The sequence below is a fragment of the Lutra lutra genome, chromosome 17 (assembly GCF_902655055.1).
Source record: "Lutra lutra chromosome 17, mLutLut1.2, whole genome shotgun sequence".
Classification (NCBI taxonomy): Eukaryota; Metazoa; Chordata; class Mammalia; order Carnivora; family Mustelidae; genus Lutra; species Lutra lutra.
Genome location: NC_062294.1, coordinates 12,313,106 through 12,335,406, shown reverse-complemented (window position 1 = coordinate 12,335,406; position 22,301 = coordinate 12,313,106). Strand labels below are relative to the sequence as shown.

General features: G+C 39.2%; 2 protein-coding genes and 1 pseudogene across 2 annotated transcripts in view; 1 reads left to right on the top strand and 2 right to left on the bottom strand.

Annotated features, from left to right (window-relative positions):
* GLG1 (golgi glycoprotein 1) overlaps positions 1 to 22,301 on the bottom strand; it is a 159,939-nt gene that overhangs the window by 75,805 nt on the left and 61,833 nt on the right. The gene's annotated exons all lie outside the window — the stretch shown is intronic.
* Positions 1,259 to 2,297, bottom strand: LOC125088619 (STING ER exit protein-like; annotated as a pseudogene).
* On the top strand, positions 15,740 to 16,196 carry LOC125088620 (cytochrome b-c1 complex subunit 7-like). Its single transcript, XM_047709815.1, has one exon. It carries the CDS (start codon positions 15,755 to 15,757, stop codon positions 16,085 to 16,087), a length of 333 nt encoding a protein of 110 aa, XP_047565771.1. The 5' UTR covers positions 15,740 to 15,754; the 3' UTR covers positions 16,088 to 16,196.

The following is a 22,301-nucleotide window of genomic DNA, read 5'->3' as shown; positions in this document are numbered from 1 at the left end:
ATTCTTAAACATTCAACCATCTTTTCTTTTTTTTTTTTTTTAAAGATTTTATTTATTTATTTGACAGAGAGAGAGATCACAAGTAGACAGAAAGGCAGGCAGAGAGAGAGAGAGAGAGAGGGAAGCAGGCTCCCCGCCAAGCAGAGAGCCGGACGCGGGACTCGATCCCAGGACCCTGAGATCATGACCTGAGCCGAAGGCAGAGGCTTAACCCACTGAGCCACCCAGGCACCCTCAACCATCTTTTCAAAAAGGATTTCTAGTAAAGGTCCAGTGGGAGATTTTTTAAAAAGGGTATGAGACACAGATATAGATGTTGGCTCTCACGTAAATTAACTAGTGTGGTAGATAAAACATGAATCTATATGTAATCATCACAAAAAGAGCAAAGCTTGGGGTGGAGGGCAGGCCTGATACTTTAAGAATGAAAAAAGCCCCCTCCCCCGCCCCTCCACCATCTTAAGTTGGATGACAGAAAGGAAGCCGGTGGGGGGGTCTATTGGGTAAGGTATATCTGAGTAGAGCCTTAAAAGGAGGTTGTGATTTGGTGATGTGATGCTGTGCGTATGCTGAGGCAGATGGGTCTGTGCAAGGCAGAAGAATGCTAGCGGGCGGGAGGAATCGGAAAGCCACATTCAGTACATAGGGAAGAGATCTGAATGAGAAAGTGAGAATCCCTACAGTGACCATTCTTAGGCTTATATATTTGATGTTTCTTTATATACAGTGGGATAACTACAAATTTTAATTAAATCCCAATGCTGATCCAATAATGGTTTCCCATAATCCAAATTAGTATGTTATGCTAAACACAGTACAGAGAGTGGTGATTTAACTTACTGTTATTTACCTGTGTGCTTCCCCAGTAAGTGAGTGGGGTAATAGCTGGTAAATACTGTATTGTTACTACCACTTATTTTTTAAAAATCTTTAAACATTTTTGTTTTGAAGAAGGAATAAGAACGGTTACTTTAGAAACTGGAGACACTCAGCGCTTATCTATTCACAGAGTTTCTACACAGCTGAAGAAGCTTACATCAAATAGACAAAAAATACTACAGAAGATCCATATACAGAAAGATTTAGAAAAATCCATCTCCAGAAAGCAGATCATACAGATGCAAAGACCTTGCTGGATATAGGAGAATCGGTGGGCTGAGGCATAAAGGTAGGAGGCAGGCCGTGCAGTCCCGAAAAAGTTCTTTGGCTCCCTGATCTAAAGGTCTGCCTCCAGTATGGGTTCGGAAAAAGATCCTGATCATTTGAACTGGCTGTCAAGCAAAGTCCCCCTTATTTTCACTTTCTTGGCTTCCAGTACAGCCAGCTCTCACAGCTGTCTTTTACTCAGGACTTTACGCTTCAGCTGTTTTTCAGTCATTTCGGCACTGGGTGCATGAGTCAACAACTTCCCTAGTCTTAATCTCTTCCTCTACATCAACAGAGATGCAGTGATGAAGCTGAACTTGCCCATGTCTTTAGTCCATTTGGTTATCATTGCTTTTTAAAAAAATGTATTTATTTGACAGAGAGGGAGAGAGAGCACAAGCAGGAGGAACAGCAGAGGGAGAGGGAGAAGCAGACTTGCTGTTGAGCAGATTTTTTTTTTTTTTTTAAGATTTTATTTATTTATTTGACAGACAGAGATCACAAGTAGGCAGAGAGGCAGGCAGAGAGAGAGAGGTGGAGGCAGGCTCCCTGCGGAGCAGAGAGCCCGATGCGGGGCTCGATCCCCGGACACTGGGATCATGACCTGAGCTGAAGGCAGAGGCTTAACCCACTGAGCCACCCAGGTGCCCCTTGAGCAGATATTCTAATGTGGAGCTCAACCCTGGTACCTGACCTGAGCTGGTACCAGGATAATGACCGGAGCTGAAGGGAGACGCTTAACCAGCTAAGCCACCCGGGGGGCCCTCATCATCACTTTCTTAGGAGGCTTTTGTTTCCGAGTAAAAATACTGATTTTCCAAAACTCCAACCAAACTTGACAATGTGCTCCATCCACAATGAAGGTCACAGGAGCATTCCTCCTGGGACGGGCAGAAGAGTGTAGTTTTGCTCAACGCCTTCAGGACTCTGAAGATACAGTCTCATCCTGTGTGTTACAAAATTTATGGGCATGTTTGGCAGTATCAGTCACACGGAACCAATCTCAGGACCTCATGGGCAATCTGACAGTCCAGCACCGGGATTATCTGGCTGCACAAACAATGGTAGATACAGAAGGGTTCCCTGACATCATTCTGGTCCCAGATGTCAGTATAGACTTCTGACTGGGACATTACTTTAGGCATAGTCAGAGAAGCGAGTCCAAAATCTCAACATCAAGAATAATGTATACTTGTTACTTCTATAAGGACATGTTGAGCTTTAAAAGGGGTAAAAGATAGATTAAAAACCCCAGAGAAGGGGGTGCCTGGGTGGCTCAGGTGGATGTTTGACTCTTGATTTCGGCTCAGGTTATTATCTCAGGGTCATGAGATCAAAACCTGGTGTTGTCAGGCTCCAAGCTCAGTGGGGAGTCTCCTTGAGAATCTCTCTCTCCCTCTGTCCCCTTCCACCCCTTCACCCCCAACTCACATACACACTCTCTCTTAAATAAATAAATAAATAAATAAAATCAATCTTAAAAAAAAAAAAAAAAAAAGACCCCTACAGACAAATTAGGGCCTTGGTTAGTCTCACTTACATGCAGAGCAGTAAGGGTGCTAGGTTGAGGCTAAGCCCGGTCTGCACCTTTAAAATGAAAAATACCTTCAAATGCCCTTTAATTCTAATAAAGTAAAAGAACACACACACGCTACAGTGGGAATTAGCACACAGTTCTACTTTGTTTCAGATAGCATACTTGACCCATACAAACCAATACTCGTAGAGATTTTCAGCTTTGTCAAGTACTAATCCACTCATATGCAGTGAGGTTCTACCCCTATCCTGAAAATATGAAAACACATAGCAATCTGGCTAATTACTGAAGTCAATGGCTGGCAAAAGACAACAAATTGAGCAAATTGAGCAACTCTTCACTCAGTGATGGAATGATCTATATCCATGAAATTGCCATGCCCCCAAATTTACTTTGAAATGTTAAATTAACATATAATTTTAAGACGACTTTGGAATTAGTTAAACTGACTGAACAGAAACACTCAAAATGAATATAATTTATCATCTTCTCTGCCCAGAGCAGAAACGGCAAATACCAAATAAGAATACAGTGATCTAGCTATTGAACAAAACCTGCATAATCACATTATGGCATAATCACACAAGACTATGGTTTTATAAATCTTAAAATTTATTTTAAAAATGTAATTACAGGGGCGCCTGAGTGGCTCAGTGGGTTAAGCCTCTGCCTTCGGCTCAGGTCATGATCTCAGGGTCCTGAGATCAAGCCCCACATCAGGCTCTCTGCTTGGCAGGGAGCCTGCTTCCCCCTCTCTCTCTGCCTGCTGCTCTGCCTACTTGTGATCTCTCTCTCTGTCAAATGAATAAATAAAATAAAATAAATGTAATTACAGGGATGCCTGGTGGCTCAGTCGGTTAAGCCGCTGCCTTCAGCTCCGGTTATGATCCCAGGGTCCTGGGATCGAGTCCAGCACTGGGCTCCTTGCTTAGTGGGGAGCCTGCTTCTCACTCTGCCTCTGCCTGCCACTCTGCCTGCTTGTGCTCTCTCTCTCTCTCTCTGACAAATAAATAAATAAAACCTTTAAAAAAATAAATAAAAAATAAAATAAAAATGTAATTACAAAAACATGTAATTTCTCTATCATAAGAAATACTGTGAACTCTTTCCTCATTTTCCCTGTTTTACTATTATAAATTAAAAATAGAGATACCTATAAGCCATAGGAGAAAAGTCATCCTCAAAAGAATGTTTGGAGATACTTCTTCTCACATAAGAGCTCAACCTTTTCATCAACTTCCTATTGGGTACTGCCCATTTCAAGAAATGTAGGGATGTTTTATGATGACAAGCATTTAAAAATACAATTATGGCCTTATAAAGATTCTGCCTCATTTCCCCATTTTGAATGAGCTTCTTGAGAACTAAGCCTTCCTCATGAGAGCCTAGAATCACCAGAGAGGGAAAAGTTACCTCTCATTACTCATTTTTTTCCCCTTCTCCCTAGGAGATGATCTAGAAATCTAGAATCTAGTTTAGTGCTGGCGGGAACATTTTTACCTAATTGACGGGTGAGAGAAACAAGAGTCAGGCATTCTCACTGAATGCTTGGCTAGATCCCCATTAGCCTCAAGGGAAAGAATCTTCAACAGGTCAATCAGCATGGCTCCCAGCCCTGGCAGGCATGTAGCTGTGATGGGATAAAAGGCCTTGTTTTCCATTGCCCAGTTTCCTGGATAAAGTTAGTTTAGAGCCTTTGTTACCAGAGTGACACCAAGACCATTATCACTCAGTCTAAAGCAGCTTGCTTTAATAAACTATTTTGTAGAAAATTCATCACAAAGGCCAAACTTCCTCTGAACCGTGAAGCTGTAAAACACTACTACCATACTGCTACTATAAAAATATAGTATCAAAATTCTTCTACAATAGCTACTCATAGTACTTTTCATACTTCCTAAAAGCAGACACAGTGTAATAGATCCCCTTATACCATTGTGTTTCAGACCCAACACGGTAGTAAGAACTCTGGACTAGGAGCCAAAAGACTTGAGTTATGATTCCACTTGCACTGCATATTCATTTTGTACCACCCTTGATCAAGTCACATAATTCTTTAAGCTCTAAATTTCATGTCTGTAAACATAGATAAATCCTGTTTTACCTAATTCACTGGGCTGTTGTAAGTAGAATGAGGACTTTGAAAATTAGAGGGCCTTGCAAATATATGATAGTATGGCCTTTCATTCTCTGTAAATAATCCAATCATTTAAGCATCAAAAGTAACAGTAATGCTTTCTAGTAGGCCATAATTCATGCAAAGAATATGAATTTAAAATACATGACATAAATACTTAATTGTATGTGTATACTATCCCTGAAGAATACATAAAAAATGTATTTTCACTACATACCCTTTTGTACCTTTTGAATTTTGTGCCAAATGGAAAAAAAAAGTCAAAGATAATTCCAGTTTAAGCTTAAACAGAGACACTTATGAAAATATTTGGAATACATCTTCATGGCTGAGGCAACAGAAGGAGTTTGACAATACACTTATCACAGTCCATGTTTTTCTATTTTCCTTCTCTTCCACTGTCTATTTCAAAGAGATCGTGGGGGTATGGGGGCAGAGTATGGGAAATCCACTCTCTGGGACATGTCAAGTAGCAATCTGGCCCTCTCAAGAGTCCTAGACTGGTAGTTCTGTTCTAAGAAAAGCACGTTAACCATTTTATGGTTTAGTTTTCCCAGTATGGTCAACTTTAATGTGGGAGTTTTAGAGTGAGAGGTGCAAACAAAATTCTTTGAAAGACATGGTATGATTAAGAAACAGAGTATCAATTTTGTTATGGCACCCTTTATATTCTTTATTTGCTATCTCAGTTAATCTGGAATAGCTAAATACAGGTCCAAATTTGTCATAGCAATAGCTACTACAGCCAAATGCAAGGCGGGAAACTAAAATAGAAAATTTCCAGGCACCTGACAATATTATTAAAGTTAACACCCAGTAAATCTGGAATGATTCTGTCAATGTAGCTCAGTACCTCCAATCCAACTATGTGACTTCTATAAGTTTGAAAACATAAAACCAAAAAATGCATATAAAATTGCCAGATGCAAAAAAAGTCCCAAATGAAATATAATTTCTCATGCACTATACCCAAGTATCTAAAAATATCACATTTCTTCCATTCCGACCAGTGGTTAGTGCACTGTTTACTTTAACTTGTCTAAAGAGAAGCACACAGCGCTGAGCTGCCAGAATGCACAGAACCCTTTCCGTATAACCCAGAGCAGATGACTAGCGCTTCTGAAAGAGAAGAGCTGTGATTCAGGGACTGGACTTTCATCTGAGTAAGAGAGCCACTGCATAACTCTGAAGGATGTGCAAGTTTTGAAGCAGAAGCCGGCACAAAGACAGAAAGGAGGTTAGGTGAGAGAGATAAAGACCATTCGAATCCTGGGAAATGCTATGCTGAAATGGGGGAAGAACAGTATCTCATACCTCAGTGGACATGAAAAGTGTCAGAGCAGCAGATATTTTTATACAGATAGTCTCTCCTTGAAAGAGAGTCACGTCAAGAAACTGAATAGGCAAAAGTAATCACTACTGAACAATACAGCAGTTACGGAGAAAGATAAATATAACAGACAAATGTAAAAAAGAAAACCTGAATACAGTTAAAGATAATGACAGATACAGCTATTAGAACCTATAGAAACTCCTATAAGTGGTCCTGACCAAAAGCTATAAAGGGTATTATGTCCTAAAACTCACAAAATCGTCAGAAGGTCAAGGAATGAACATTATTTAAAGAGACTTTATCCAAGACATTTTCAAATTTGGGGGACTTCTTCCATACACCTCACAACTGTCTGAGGCACTGCAAAATGAACAACACCTATGTAGTCCAAAATCACGTCCCCATGCACCCCTGTGCCATTCTACCTTTCCACTTAAGTTAAAAATGGGGAATTTGGGCGCCTGGGTGGCTCAGTGGGTTAAGCCTCTGCCTTCAGTTCAGGTCATGATCTCAGGGTCCTGGGATCGAGCCCCACATCAGGCTCTCTGCTCAGCAGGGAGTCTGCTTCCCCACCTCTCTGCCTACTTGTGATCTCTTTCTGTGTGTCAAATAAATACAATCTTTAAAAAAATAAAAATAAATAAAAATAAAAATGGGGAATTTGTGGGTACCTGGGTGCCTCAGTCAGTTAAGCCTTTGGCTTAGGTAATGATTCCAGGGTCCTGGGATTGAGCCCCACATCGGGCTCTCTCCTCTGCAGACAGCAGGCTTCTCCCTCTGCCTCACTCTCATGAATAAATAAAATATTTTAAATAAATAAATAAATAAATAAAATAAACCCCCTTCTTTAAAAAAAAATGGGGAAGTCTTTTGCATAACGTCATATAATCATCTGCTGGCTGAATGGAATAAGGTTCCATATGAATGCTATTAAGTACAGAAAAAAAATCAAATCTGTGTGAAAACTGAACTGGGAAAACTTAGCATATCTGAGCATTGTTTTGAGATTTGAAAACACAGCTATAAAACAAATATAATCCTTCAAATATAAAAAACAAAACCAGTACCCCAACACAAAAATCCAAACTCAAAAGAAAACTCCACCTTTTCCTTTATTTTCCTGTAACTCCAATTCTAAAACCCCAAATCTAAAACCTGTCATGTCACACCTAGGAAACAACACTTAATGACTATTTTCAGGAGCTAGTCTGTAGCCAAACTGTCTTATGAAAAAGATGGTGTGTGTTTAATACCTGTGTCTCATACATATAAGTAAATCTTCTGATTCCCTATCACATCTAATCCTCTATCTACTTGGTAATGTCTCCACTTAATATTCTTCTATCTGGCATGTAACTTCTTTTGACTCACAACAAAACTACACATTAAAATTTAGCAGACCTACAGGAATATTCTGGTCAAGAACTCATCATTGGGTAGTTCCTAATGACTGGTACTGATGTGTGTGCTACAAAAGGCTGTTGGTTACCACCAGCAAACTGGACGAGTACGCGTTAGCATGGCAAAGTGATGCTGAGTCAGGGTCCATCCTGGTCCTCTGGTCCCCTTCTTCCTCCAAAAAAAATGAGACTGGTAACTTCTCTCCAGAAAGAGAAAATGTGGGCATCGGGGCTGAACTATACATTTTAAAGTGGTAAATTTTGTAAATTTTATGTTATATTATGAGTATTTATCATAAAATACCAATGCAAGAAAGAAATGGGCCTCAACGTGAGATCTGAACCCTCAACTACTCAACAGGAATTCTGGATGGTTTCCTTCTAGCCTCAATCCTCTTAAAACACACTTTATAAGTGGAGCAGAGAGTTGGGGAACTCTTATATGCTAGGGTTCACAGCTTGAAATAGGAACTAGACAATCAAAGAAATCATGAAATTAAGTAATTTGGCTGACAGACCCATAAATAAATCTACAGGCTCTGTAGACTATGGATGAAATTTGTTCTTGTTTTAATTTGGGCACTAGGCTCCTGGCTTAGAAATAAACTGCAAACTCTGATCATAATCTCTCTCTTAAATGATGGATCAGATGATCCAACAAACAAATGATCATCCCACAGCAAAAACAAGAAAAGCTGATAGATGTGGTGGATGAAATGACGACTACTACCAGAAACTGGATATGTAACCATGATTCTTTAACACAGTGGTCTACATCCAGATTGATCATGTCCCTAGGTGATTATGTTCCACTCTCCAGTCTGGGCTGAAGAAGGACCACAAGAAGGCACTGATAACTAAGACCAACTCTATCGACATGACTTAACCTGTGCTCAACATGACATGCTTGCTATTTCAGGGAATCTGTGCCCAAAAAAGAAAGACTATAAATCAGTTAATAACTTCACTATTTGATTCAGGGATTCCTAGGAGATCAACGTATCAGAATCAAGAGTCTTCTAGTCTGAGCAAATAACTTCCTTAGTGAATATGTTTATGTGTCAAGAATTGCTTTGGGACACATGGGTGGCTCAGTTGGGCTCAGTTCATGTTCCCAGGGTCCTAGGATCAAGTTCCACATTAGGCTCCTTGCTCAGTGGGGAGTCTGCTTCTCCCTCTGCTTCTGCTTGCTTGCTCTCTGACAAATAAAATCTTCAAAAATTTAAAAAAAAAATAAGAATCGCTTTAAGACCTTTACATTGAAGTGTCTACCAATCCCAAATTATTATATCACAGATCTGTCCAATGACAATCAGTTCTCTTCTTTAGAAGGCCATCTGAAACCATTTGATCTCAGACCTCAAGGCCACTAAAATATCCCAATTTTGACTTCTTCCTGTCAAGGTGGTATTCTCCTTTCTGTATTAAATTCTAATAAATTCAGCTTTGCTTTATTAACAGATTGTCTGGTGAAATTTAGGAGAGTTTATCAGGGTCTATGCCATTTGGTTCTTTAAGGTACAGCTCAAGGAAGGAAATCTACGGCTAAACTGGGAAAAAACTCAATTGATTCATTTTAAAAACTGAATCTTCGGCGAGGGGTACCAACATCATTAATGTGCATGATATAATCTAATAAAATCCTTGAAAATTTCCCACATTTTTTCTTTCTTAGAAATATCAATCTACAGTTGAGAGAACAAGGTACTACTAAGTATATGGCAATAATCACCAGTATGTCAAACTATAAATGCTGAAATGCTTAATTGAACACTTACTTTGGGAAATATTGACGGATTAACATAAACATTAATAAAGATGCAATATTTTACAAGAATTACCCATAATCTCCAGATCATATCTTTGCCTTTTTAAAGTCATAATTTTCTATTATAAAATGATTTGAGGGGCGCCTGGGTGGCTCAGTGGGTTAAGCCGCTGCCTTCGGCTCAGGTCATGATCTCAGGGTCCTGGGATCGAGCCCCGCATCGGGCTCTCTGCTCGGCAGGGAGCCTGCTTCCTCCTCTCTCTCTGCCTGCCTCTGCCTGCTTGTGATCTCTCTGTCAAATAAATAATAAATAAAATCTTTAAAAAAAAAAAATGATTTGATTTTGAAACCAAAGTGCAAAGAACAAAAGACCAGGAGGATCCTTTTAATGGTACTCCAACTGAGCTAATGATCACTATATGGCCTAAATAAGTCACAACTCCCAATGCTTCCATTGGAATAGGTGGAAAACTAAATAAAAAGACATTTTAACTCTAACTGGTTGCATACCTAATATGATTTCATAAAAACAATACTACCTTTCTGAAGAAAGGTACTGTCATACAAAAGGAGAAGTGAAAGTAAAGAAAGGGAGTAATAGTTCACTGGGAGAAGTGAAAGGAGGTAAGTGGAACCACTGCAGATCCTTCGAGAATCACTGTTTTAAAACACTTCATAAAGTGCGTCGACGGTTCAAATATGTATTACTTCTCAAGTAAAGTACATTCACCTCCAGTAACTGAAACAAAGGACACTCCCAACTATTTCTAAGCACTCATTACTATATAGTCTATAGTACTGGTTCTGCAGCATAGACTCTGGAAAGAACTGGGATCAGATTTAGGTTCTTCAAGATACTAGCTGGACTGATTTGACTCTTGTAAGCCTAAATTTCCTATCTATAAATGAGGATGAGTATTTATTATATATGTAGGAAAAAGTAAGGCAAAACGTATAAAGCACCTATGAGTGCTCACTATAAGCATATAATAAATATTATCTATAATAATATTGTTATAGTATACTTCTAGAAGAATGTTAACTTTGTACTGCCTTAACTCCAAAATAAATCAATCCCAAAAATAAGGGAAAAAATAAATAAAAAGAGGTTTTCTTTTTAAACCTCAACTTAAAAGTTTGTAGTTATATAGATTCTTAGCTATAGGAAGGCAACTTCAGTTTAAATAGTTGAATTACATTAGGATAAACTGGAATAAAGGCATAAATTTTTTTAAAAAGATTTTATTTATTTATTTGACAGAAATCACAAGTAACCAGAGAGGCAGGCGGAGAGAGAGGGGGAAACAGGCTCCTCACTGAGCAGAGAACCTGATGCGGGGCTCAATCCCAGGACCCTGAGATCACGACCTGAGCCGAAGGTAGAGGCTTAACCCACTGAGCCACCCAGGTCCCCCAAGGCATAAATTAATTTAGGAAATTATGGTAGAAAAATCTTATCCCAATGGAAAGAACAGTCTTTAAATGGCTTCATCAAGTTTACTTAGCACAAATAAGTGTGTTTAGAATTTCTGCCTGCCCCTCAACCCTAATCTCTCAATCTAATATCCATATACATATCCAAGCGTGGTATCTATTTTGAACTTCATTTAGGTTGTTTCTAAGTAAACATCAGAGGATTAAATAGTTTTGGTTTTGTTCACTCAAGTTTTAAGTCTCCAAGAACCTTTATATTTAAATCCAACTGTTCAGATGCAGTTATCTTTAAATATGCAAACAAACCAAGGCTATTAGTCACCTAATAACACTTTTCTCAATCACTTGGGAAATGTTTTTAGCCCACCACAGGCAGTCAATGCACTTTCCTCATCACATCAAACTCAAATTGATTCATTCTGTGAAAATAAATGTTACTTGTGACCAACTGGCCAACTTAATAATAAGCAAGATCAATAACTGACAATTCAATCTAAATGTTCTGCATTCATCTCGGTTTGTTATCTCAAATCACTTAACAGCCACCTGTAAACAGGTTGTATAATGCAGTGCAAAATGGTGCCTGCGTGGCTCGGTTGGTTAAGCTTCTGCCTTGGGCTCAGGTTATGATCCCAGGGTCCTGGGACTGAGTCCTTCACTGGGCTCCCTGTTCAGTGGGGAGTCTACTTCTTCATCTCCCTCTGCCGCTTCCCCCTGCTTGTGTTCATTTGCTCACTTGTGCTCTCTCTCAAATAAAATCTTAAGGAAGGAAGGAGTGCAAAAGAGATCCGGGACTATACTACCATAATTCTTCTGAATACACTCAGATCTTCAACACTATCTTTTAACATTTTGATCATTACAATTATTATTCTTCAGGAGAATATTGGGAAATGTAATGTTTAAAATACAGGGCTTTGACTAAAGGTCTTTGAATCTTTAGTCTACATCAGAAACAGAGAAGATAAGGACCAGAGGAAAGCTTGCTCTGTCGAAGATAATATATTAAATTCCAACATCTGATACAAATGAAATACCTCATAGATCACAGAAAGAGTACAGAATAAATAATTTAAGTGAGCCACAAAAAGCTTTGGAAACGTTCATTCTTCAACAGAAATCTTACTAAACAACCCACATCACAGAACTTGACTGGGCAAATGCTCTCTACATTAGGCAGAACATACCCAATTCATACACCTATTCAGAAGCAAGAGATGATACCTAATGACAGAAAACATATTTTTGTTTCAATTTCAAAAGGGAAAAAGAGATGGGGCGGAGTGGACAGTTGAAAGTCAATATGGGATTCTTCTCTCGCTCTCAAAATCTTGCTTCTGGGGCCAAGGAATTTTTTTTTTAAGCCATTTACCTATAATCTCTATGTTCCTTATTTTTACCACATTATGCAAGGGGAAAAAACTTCAAGCATTTAAATGAGACTTGCCTTTCCGTAACATGTACTAAATAAAATCCACAAAATGAAACACTCCACAACTCATTTAAAATATCCACTTCAGTTGTAAATAGTATGGTACACTTGTGTATGTCTACTGTGAGTCATTTGTGTGGTTAAGAATCTTACAATGTGGGGCACCTGCGTGGCTCAGTGGGTTAAAGCCTCTGCCTTCAGCTCAGGTCATGATCCCGGGGTCCTGGGATAGAGCCCCACATCCGGCTCTCTGCCCAGCAGGCAGCCTGCTTCCTCCTCTCTCTCTCTCTGCCTGCCTTTCTGCCTGCTTGTGATCTCTGTCAAATAAATAAATAAAAATAAAATATTTAAAAAAAAAGAATCTTACAATGCTATGATTCTGATAGCTAATTAGGGCATTAAGGTAAGGAATTCAGATGCATATACACAAACCAACCTAGGTGATCCACGACAGATTTTAAAATAAAAATAAAATTTAGGCCATACTAAGGTATCTTAGAATATTTTATCTCATTAAGTAACTTATTAAAAACCTTTAGCTAGAACTTCAATTTCTAAACTTTATCTCAAAATTAACAAATACACAAGGAGGGGCACCTGGCTGGCTCAGCCAGTGAGGTGTGTGACTTGGTCTCAGGGTTGTATGAGCCCTAAGTTGGATGTCGAGATGGCTTAAAATAAAATCTTAAAAAAAAAAAAAACTTAGCCAATGCTCATTTTAAAATATAAATACAGAGTAATTTTGGCCTCAGAGCAAGTTAATGAGGTTTCAGAAAAGTGAATACATTAAATACCTTCTTTCCAAAAGGTTTGCCACTGAATAAATGATCTCACTATCCATGACTTATAAAAATAATTTATTCAACCGGTTACTAAAATTGCCCCTGCTTCTAGACAAAGAAACAGTGTATAGAAATGGGAAGCTGACTTCCCTGGTTTAAGACAGTCTCTGGGAGCACCTGGGTGGCTCAGTTGGTTTAGTGTCCAACTCCTGATTTTGCCTCAGGTCATGACCTCAGGATCGTGAGCTTGAGCCCCATATCGGGCTCTATGTTGAGTGTGGAGACCATTTAAGATTCTCTGTCCCTCTCCCTCTGCCTCCCTCCCCACAACCCTGGCTTGCACAGACCCTCTTGAAAAATACATACATACATACATACATACTAGTCTCCTATTAGTTCACTTTAGGGCCATTAAAAACTCCCAAGTTTTTCTGGTTTTATTTTGTTCCTCTGCTCTCTAGGGGTAGTGCCTTAATTTAAAATAAACACAAGAAAATTCCTAAGTTACCTTTTCAAACTTTTCCCTGTTTCACCAATACCTTAATAAATATAATTATACATCCTAAGTCTCAGAAACACAAAAACAGAAAAAATAAGCAGCAGATTATTTTTCCAGAGATGACTAATCACCCTTGCCTTAGAATTTAAGATTAGTTTAATTTAGGATTAACTATTAACTAATTTAAGATAAACTATTTAAGATTAAATAGTTTACATCATTAATTGCCCCCAAAATAGATCAGACAAAAGTATCTTGCTTCAGTGTATTGCCTTAAGGCTACAGATTCCATATATGACAAAACTCAACTTTTTTTTCATATTCAGTTTTCTTTTTGTATAGTGAGGAAACCAAAAGACTGGGTAAGACTATGAAATTGTTAATTTCAATTCTGATTCTACCAGTTAACTTATGCTATTATTTGGGAGAAGCCAATCGTTAATCTCATCCTTTGCCATTAGAATTTTTGAATCTGAGGGGAGCCTGGGTGGCTCAGCGGGGGTTAAAGCCTCTGCCTTCAGCTCAGGTCATGTTCCCAGGGTCCTGGGGGCGGGGGGGGGGGGGGGGGGGGGGGGGGAGGGGGTGTCTCTGCTCAGCGGGGAGCCTGCTTCCTCCTCTCTTTGTCTGCCTCTCTGCCTACTTGTGATCTCTGTCTGTCAAATTAATAAAATCTTTAAAAAAAAAAAAGAATTTTTGAATCTGAACTATGGTAAAAAGAGAAAAACACATTTTTTAAAAACCATTCCCCTATAAAAAATAGACCCACCCTTTCTGAAGCCCTCTGACAATTTTGATAGTATAACTACCAACTCACAACAGCTTACGTCTGTGAAAAATATCCACTTCCAAATAAGGGGATCATTTAAATTGTCTCTGATGCCAAAAGTTGCTTTCTTTTTTTATATATACATATATATACATGGTATTGATTTAATCTACTGACGACAGCTTAAACTTTGATTTTCAGAACAGAAGAATAACTAATTCAGGATGAAAGATTTCAACTCTTGAAGTCAATATTCAGGATCAGTCTTTGAATGAGAACCTGATTCACAGCAAGTCCTGGAGCTGCTCCTCCATTCTAAAAATATCTGCCACAGGGCACCTTATTCATTCCAAACTGAATAAGAATTTCAAATCTATGTTCTAATTCTTACTTGGTGCAACCATGACATCACAGAGCAGGCAAATGCACAAGAAATTCTGCTACAGTAATTTGGCTACGAGTTTTACCTATCTTGAAATTCTTCTTTTAAACATTAAAATCCTAATGAAATAAATTCTTGGCTGATCATAAAACCCCTACTCTCTCTGGTAGTATTTTTCTTTTCAGATAACTGAGGGTAGTGGGCATCTGGGTGGATCAGTTGGTTGGTCACCCAACTTAGGTTTCTGGCTCTGGTCATGATCTCATGGTGTGGGATTGAGACCCATAATGGGTTCCACAATCAGAGCAGAGTCTGCTTAGGATTCTCTCCCTATCCCTCTCCCCCTCCCTCTTTCCCTCTCTCTGAAATAAAATAATCTTTTAAATAAATAAATAAATAACTGAGGGCAGTTCCAGGAAGGCAGTGATCACAGTTTGGGCCCTCACAACATGAGGCACACAATGGCATTCAATATACATTTATTTGGTTGACAGAAATTCTCCCATCCAAGTACTAACCAGGCCCGACCCTGCTTAGCTTCCGAGATCAGACGAGATCGGGCGCGTTCAGGGTGGTATGGCCGTAGACTGGTTGACAGAAATTCTACCTGACTCTCTAGGCTTCCAAAGGCAAGCTGTCAGTTACTGAGGTCACAATGAAATAAAGAGCTTCTCCCCAACTTCTTCTTTTGGGTCTATGTTTCAGGTTTTTATTTTTTTTATTTTTTTTTTTAAAGATTTTATTTATTTATTTGACAGAGAGAAATCACAAGTAGGCAGAGAAGCAGGCCAGAGAGAGAGGAGGAAGCAGGCTCCCTGCTGAGCAGAAAGCCCGATGTGGGGCTCAAACCCAGGACCTAGGATCATGACCTGAGCCGAAGGCAGTGGCTTAATCCACTGAGCCACCCAGGCGCCCCTGTTTCAGGTTTTTAAATTTTAACATCAGTGCACTAATACAGTCCCACATTAAGACCAAAACTATGCAATGACTTCAAGCTGGATGGGACATGAAATTACTAAATAAAGAGATCAAAGAGCACTATTCTCAGAAAATTAAGCCCACTATTTCGGTTTCTTGATGGAAAAGTACTACGACAGAGAAGAAAAGGGTTATCAAGAATTACATTTCTGGGGTCACAATGGCGAGCAGGCCTGCCGCTGTAGCATCAAGCCAGCGGCTGGAGGGTATTCGAAAGTGGTACTACAATGCTGCAGGGCTCAACGGACTGAGGTTGATGCGAGAGGATACGGTACGTGAGGACGACGATGTGAAAGATGTAAGAAGGCTTCCTGAAAACCTTTATAATGACAGGATGTTTCGCATTAAGAAGGCACTGGAACTGACCATGAGGCATCAGATCTTGCCTAAAGAGCAATGGACAAAATATGAGGAGGATAAATTCTACCTTGAGCCATATCTGAAAGTAGTTATTCGGAAAAGGAAAGAGAGGGAGGAATGGGCAAAGAAGTAATCATGGAGTTGAAAACTGGATGCAGCTGCTCTCAAAGTATTTTTAAGAAGTTAAATACACATGAAATGTACAATTTAGAACTGAGCTGCAAATGTATTGCTTTAAATAGATGTCTATTATGATTATTAAAAAAAAAAAAAGAATTACATTTCTGGAGTTCCTCTGAAGGAATTCATCACCATTATTTATTTAAATCCAATTCTCCAGGTAGAAACTGCTCATGCTTCAAATGAAGCTTTTAGAAATGACCAAGAAAAAAAAAAATCCCACATGAATAAATACCAATGGATTAGATCTGAAGGGGAAAAAAAAAAGACAACTTCTGAAAGTCAACTCATCTCATGAGACAACTTATGTTGTCTCTTTAACCGCCCCCCACCCACCGCCCCATATCTATCCTTTTAATAACTTCTAAAAATCAGGCAGAGGGGCGCCTGGGTGGCTCAGTGGTTAAAGCCTCTGCCTTCGGCTCAGGTCATGGTCCCAGGGTCCTGGGATTGAGCCCCGCATCGGGCTCTCTGCTCAGCGGGGAGCCTGCTTCCTCCTCTCTCTCTCTGCCTGCCTCTCCACCTACTTGTGATTTCTGTCAAATAAATTAAAAAAATATTAAAACAAAACAAAAACACCTAAAAAAAAATCAGGCAGATATAAACTGGTTACAACTTATGTGTAAGGTAACTTTCTGCCTCAGAAATCAATCAATCCCATGCAGAATCTTTCAGTAAACTCTGCCTCATTTCCTTCTTGTAAGCACCTATCTGGGGCAGTTACAAGACTGCCTGACTCTGGGAAGCACGTGTGAGGCACATAGCAATGCGTGTGGATGAACACAAGTCAGCCTCACATAAGGCACGGAAAGGACCTGCATTTTCTTAGTTCCATGGGGAGGGAAGAAATGTTGACAGGAAGAGGGGCTGACCAGTAAAAGAAAAAAAGAAAACAGAGCTAAAGAGCAAAATGTGATTATATCCCCAGGATAACAAATGGAAAAATAATTAAGAGGAAACCAAAGGAAAGCCATCTTCTAGAGAGAAAGAAAAACCCCTCTTCTTAGTTTCTCAACAGCTGCTTAAGGAAAGGCTTCCTGCTAGCTTCCACGGAGTCTAACAAAGCCGCTCCTATGTTCTTCCCCAACTCCACTTGGTCCGCCATCTGAGTGCCCCAGATCTAACTCAACAAAGATTCTGCATAAAAATTTTCAGTGGTCTTTATCCAACTAAAATTTGCTGCTAAATTAAAGAATAAAAAGGAACTTTACTCTTTTGTAAAGGGGAAATACATACATCACCTACTAAACAGGGAACTGTTTCCATCTAATTGTCTCAAACCACTGCAAACAGACATTCAATTTGTCATGTGAGCAGCAATTTTGTTTTGTGAGAAATGAAACTCTAAGTTATACTTCTGTTCTACAGAAAATAGAAAATTTTTCTTATAATATAGGGAGAAGGGAGATAAAAGCCAGAAGAAACTGTTTTAGCCTTAATTTTTAAAAAAGTATAAGGGGAAATACAGATGGCTATGTCTTAACTCTTGTTGAAACCATTTTTCTTCTATTAAAAAACTTTTATTAAAAAAAAAACTTGTATTAAAAAAAGAAAAAACTAAAATTAAATTATAATAAAATTAAAACTGATAAAAAGGGGTGCTCAGAGGGTTAAGCCTCTGCCTTCAGCTCAGGTCATGGTCTCAGGGTCCTGAGATCAAGCCCCGAATCAGCATCAGCAGGGAGCCTGCTTCCCCCGCACCCTCTGCCTGACTCTCTGCCTACTTGTGCTCTCTCTCTCTGTCAAATAAATAAATAAAATCTTTAAAAAAAAATTAAAGCTGATAAAAAGAATTTTGACGCTTGTTAAAGATGTTACTAATGCTGTGTTTATTCTGAACAATCTCAAAACCTGTAACTACTAGCAAGGGATAAGAATTTACTATGCTTCCCATTAAGGCCTGATCCTGACTTAGAATCTCTATATACTTTTTAAAAAAGAATCGCTATACATATTCTTGACTCAAACTACATGGCATACTTATACCCTTTAAATTTAGGTTAACTATATTCAGTGTATGTGGTATTTCGGAGGTGACTGCAGAGTTGGCAATTTACTGGTTACAATAAGTGAGGGAAAGAAGAATAAAGGATGATGGTGCCCTAGTTTCTGGGTTGGGGGACGAAGTGGGTGGTGGCAGCTTCACTGGGAAGTGAAGTCCAGGCCCAGGAGGCTTGGAGAAGCAGGTCCTCAGCTCAGTTCCAGAGCTGTGGAGACTGAAGTGCCCATGGACATCCCCCACACATGTAGTTGGCAGTATGGGTCTGGAGCTTAGAAAAAGGTTTAGGCCTATGACAGAGATATAGGAATCATCACATTTACCTGGGATGAATTCACCTCGGTCAAGTGAGAATAGAACCATGACATTTAAGCACCCGATTAAGGGGGTGACTGAGAAAGAAGAGTCTGATAGAAAAGACACAGAGAAATGTTTTTAAGTTTTTATTTTAATTCCTTAGTTAACATACAGTCTTACAGTAGTTTCAGGTGTACAATATAGTGACATAACAATTCCATACATCACCTGGTGCTCATCACAACTCCTTAATCCCCATCACCACCCCCACCCACCTCCTCCGGTAACCATCAGTTTGTTCTCTATAATTAAATCTGTTTCTTACTGTCTCTTTTTTCCCCTTTGCTCATTTTCTTAAATTCCACGTATGAAATCATATCGTATTTGTCTTTCTCTTACTTCACTCATTAGCATTATACTCTCTACAGCTCGATCTACATCATTGCAAATGGTAAGATTTCATTCTTTTTATGGCTACGTTATATTCCATCATATATATATCACCCCTTCTTTCTCCATTCATCAATCAGTGGATACTTGGGCTATTTCCATAATTTGGCTATTATAAATAATCCTGGTATAAACACTGGGGTGCATGTATCCCTTTGAATTAGTGTTTTTATATTCTTTGGGTAAATATCCAGTACTGCCAGTGCTGGATCATAGGACAGATCTATTTTTAACTATCTAAGGAACTTCCACACTATTTTACACAGTGGCCTACACAAGTTTGCATTCCCACCAAATAAGCAAGAGGGTTCCTTTTTCTACATATCCTTACCAACACACATTGTTTGTGTTGTTTTTAGCCATTCTGACAGGCATGACGTGATAGCTCAGTGTAGTTTTGATTTTCATTTCCCTGATGATGAATTATGTTGATCAATGATGTTGATTATGTGTCTGTTGGCCACCTGGATGTCTTTTTTGGAGAAATGTCCATTCATGTCTTCTGCCTATTTTTTAATTGGATTATTTGTTTTTTGGGTGTATATCAGTTCTTTATACATTTTGGATACTAACCCTTTATCAGAAATATTATTTGCAAGTATCTTCTCCCATTCTATAGGCTGCCTTTTAGTTTTGTGGACTGTTTCTTTCCCTATGCAGAAACCTTTTATTTTGATGTAGTCTCAAATTTATTTTTTGCTTTTGTTTTCCTTGCCTCAGAAGACATATCCAGAAAAAAGTTGCTACAGCCAAAGTCAAAGAGGTCACCGCCTCCTCAGAAAAATGTTTTAAGAAGGTAGTGGTCACAAATTCATGATTGTATTTACATAAAATGTCCAAAAATGGAAATTTAGAGACAGAAAGTAGATCAGAAGCACCTAGGCATGGGAATTAATGGGGATTAACTATAAATGGGCATCAGGGACCTTTGGGTGGGGGGATAAATATATTCTAAATATATAAATATAAATATAAATATATTCCCCCCTAAAAATGGGGACGCCTGGGTGGCTCAGTTGGTTAAGCAGCTGCCTTCGGCTCAGGTCATGATCCCAGCGTCCTGGGATCGAGTCCCACATCGGGCTCCTTGCTTGGCAGGGAGCCTGCTTCTCCCTCTGCCTCTGCCTGCCATTCTGTCTGCCCGTGCTTGCTCTCTCTCCCTCTCTCTCTGACAAAAAAAAAATAATAATAAAATAAAATAAAAGTGACTTACGGTGGTAGTTACATTATTCAGTAAAGTTATTAAAAAATCACTGTAAACTTGAAATGAGTGACTATGTTAAACATCCTTCAGTAGAGCTGTTTTTTAAAAGAAGAAGGTTGAGTATTGCATCTTCCACACTGTGACGCGGATACTACTTCTAGTGCGAAAAAATGTTTGGTGAGATTTATAGTAACCAAAATTATAGCTCCACACCAAGCAAGCTGGAAACCCTGTCCACAGATATCTAAGCACGTATTCTAGTTTTTTAAAAGAAGAGAGGTGTTTTAGTTGTTAAAGTTCATGGCAGCCCTCAAAGTTCAGAAAGTAAAATTTGGTACACATATACAGAGAGCAAAGAGACTATGTAATAAGTAGATGGTGTTTAATTTTTTAAAAAGGCCTCAAATGGAATCACTTGTGCTAACCCAAGACTTATCACTTAACTTTACCACAGTTTCAACCCATCTCAGGAATGTAATCTTAAACCACTCAACCTAGAATTTCCTAGTCAACACTACTAGTGAGGTAATCTACCTGGCAGACCCCCTCTGCTCCACAAGGATGAGGTACTCCACTCCTGCCTTGGTCCTGATCTTTCTGCCTATAGAAGTCTCCCATTTTGTATCGCTTTCTGGAGCTCCTTTCTATTTGCTAGATAGGATGCTGTCCAATTCATCACTGTATAAAACTAATCTGATCTTCAAATTACTCAGTTGAATTTTATTTTTTAACAGTGACCAATTCCCAATCAGGTACATTTGGAAATACGAAGGGGCACTTTTGTTTATCACACGGACTTGGGCTAACACTGACATTTGGAAGGCAATGTTTAAACTATAATTTAGGGATGCCTGTGTGGCTCAGTCGGTTAAGGCAATGCCTTTAGCTCAGGTCATGATCCCAGGGTCCTGGGATCAAGTCCCGCATCAGGCTCCTTGCTCAGCAGGGGGCCTGCTTCTCTGGGGCTCCTGGGTGGCTGAGTGGGTTAAGCCTCTGCCTTTGGCTCAGGTCATGACCTTTGGGTCCTGGGATGGAGCTGGAGTCTGGCTCCCTGCTCAGTGGGGAGTCTGATTCTCTCTCTGCCCCTCCCCGCTGCTTGTGTTCTCACTCTCTCTCAAATAAATAAAGAAAATCTAAAAAGAATAATAATAAATCAGGAATACATACTGGTATTCACTTACACTTTTTTTTTAAAAGATTTTATTTATTTATTTGACAGACAGAGATCACAAGCAGGCAGAGAGAGAGAAAGGGAAGCAAGCTCCCCGCTGAGCAGAGAGCCCGACTCAGGCTCGATCCCAGGACCTTGGGATCATGACCTGAGCTCTAGGCAGAGGCTTTAACCCACTGAGCCACCCAGGCACCCCCTGGTATTCACTTACACTGAATAAAAGCTTCCCTGGTGTTACTGGGCCAAACGGATGTAAGCAGGCACATAACTTTTTATACTAATATAAAAATTATGAAAAGGGGCTAAGTATGCTAAATGTCCTTAAATGGACAGGACAGTACTGCACACTGAGGAATGGTCCCTCCTAACCATCAAAAGCATTCCTACTGAAAAACACCGACTTAAACCATGTTCACATTAGTACCTCAAAAGATTAAGTACCTACTGATTCTTATCCTATTAAAATATTTAAATATAAGGTATCTGTCTTACCAACAAAATATTCCACTACATGCAAATTGAAAATATAATTTCCCCAAATTTTGTTTGAAAAGTCACACAACCATTAGCTATTCAAATTTTAGAAAAAACATCTACTATTTTAAGAGATATTTAATTTTTCAGTTATTTCTCACTTAGTTTGAACCAGGCTTGTAATTCCCTCTGAGCTTTAACCATTTTTTTGACAAACCAGGCAATAACATTTATAAGCACTTCTCTGTAAGGCTGAAATGTAGTATTTTCCTTTGAATCTTTACAAAGTGTAATTTCATTAGTTGCCTCAAGATACAAGGATAGTGTATGTCTTTAGTAAAGCATTAAACTGTATTACAGGGGTGCGTGGGTCGTTTGGTCAGTTAAGGATCTGACTCTTGATTTTAGCTCAGGTCGTGGTCTCAAGGTCGTGTGATCAAGCTCTGCATCAGAATCCATGCTCAGAGTCTGTTTCAGGTTCTCTCTCTCTCTCTCTCTCTCCATCTCTGCCCCCTCAGCCCCCCCCCCCAATCTTGCCTGTACATGTGCCCTCTCTCTCTAAAATAAATGAA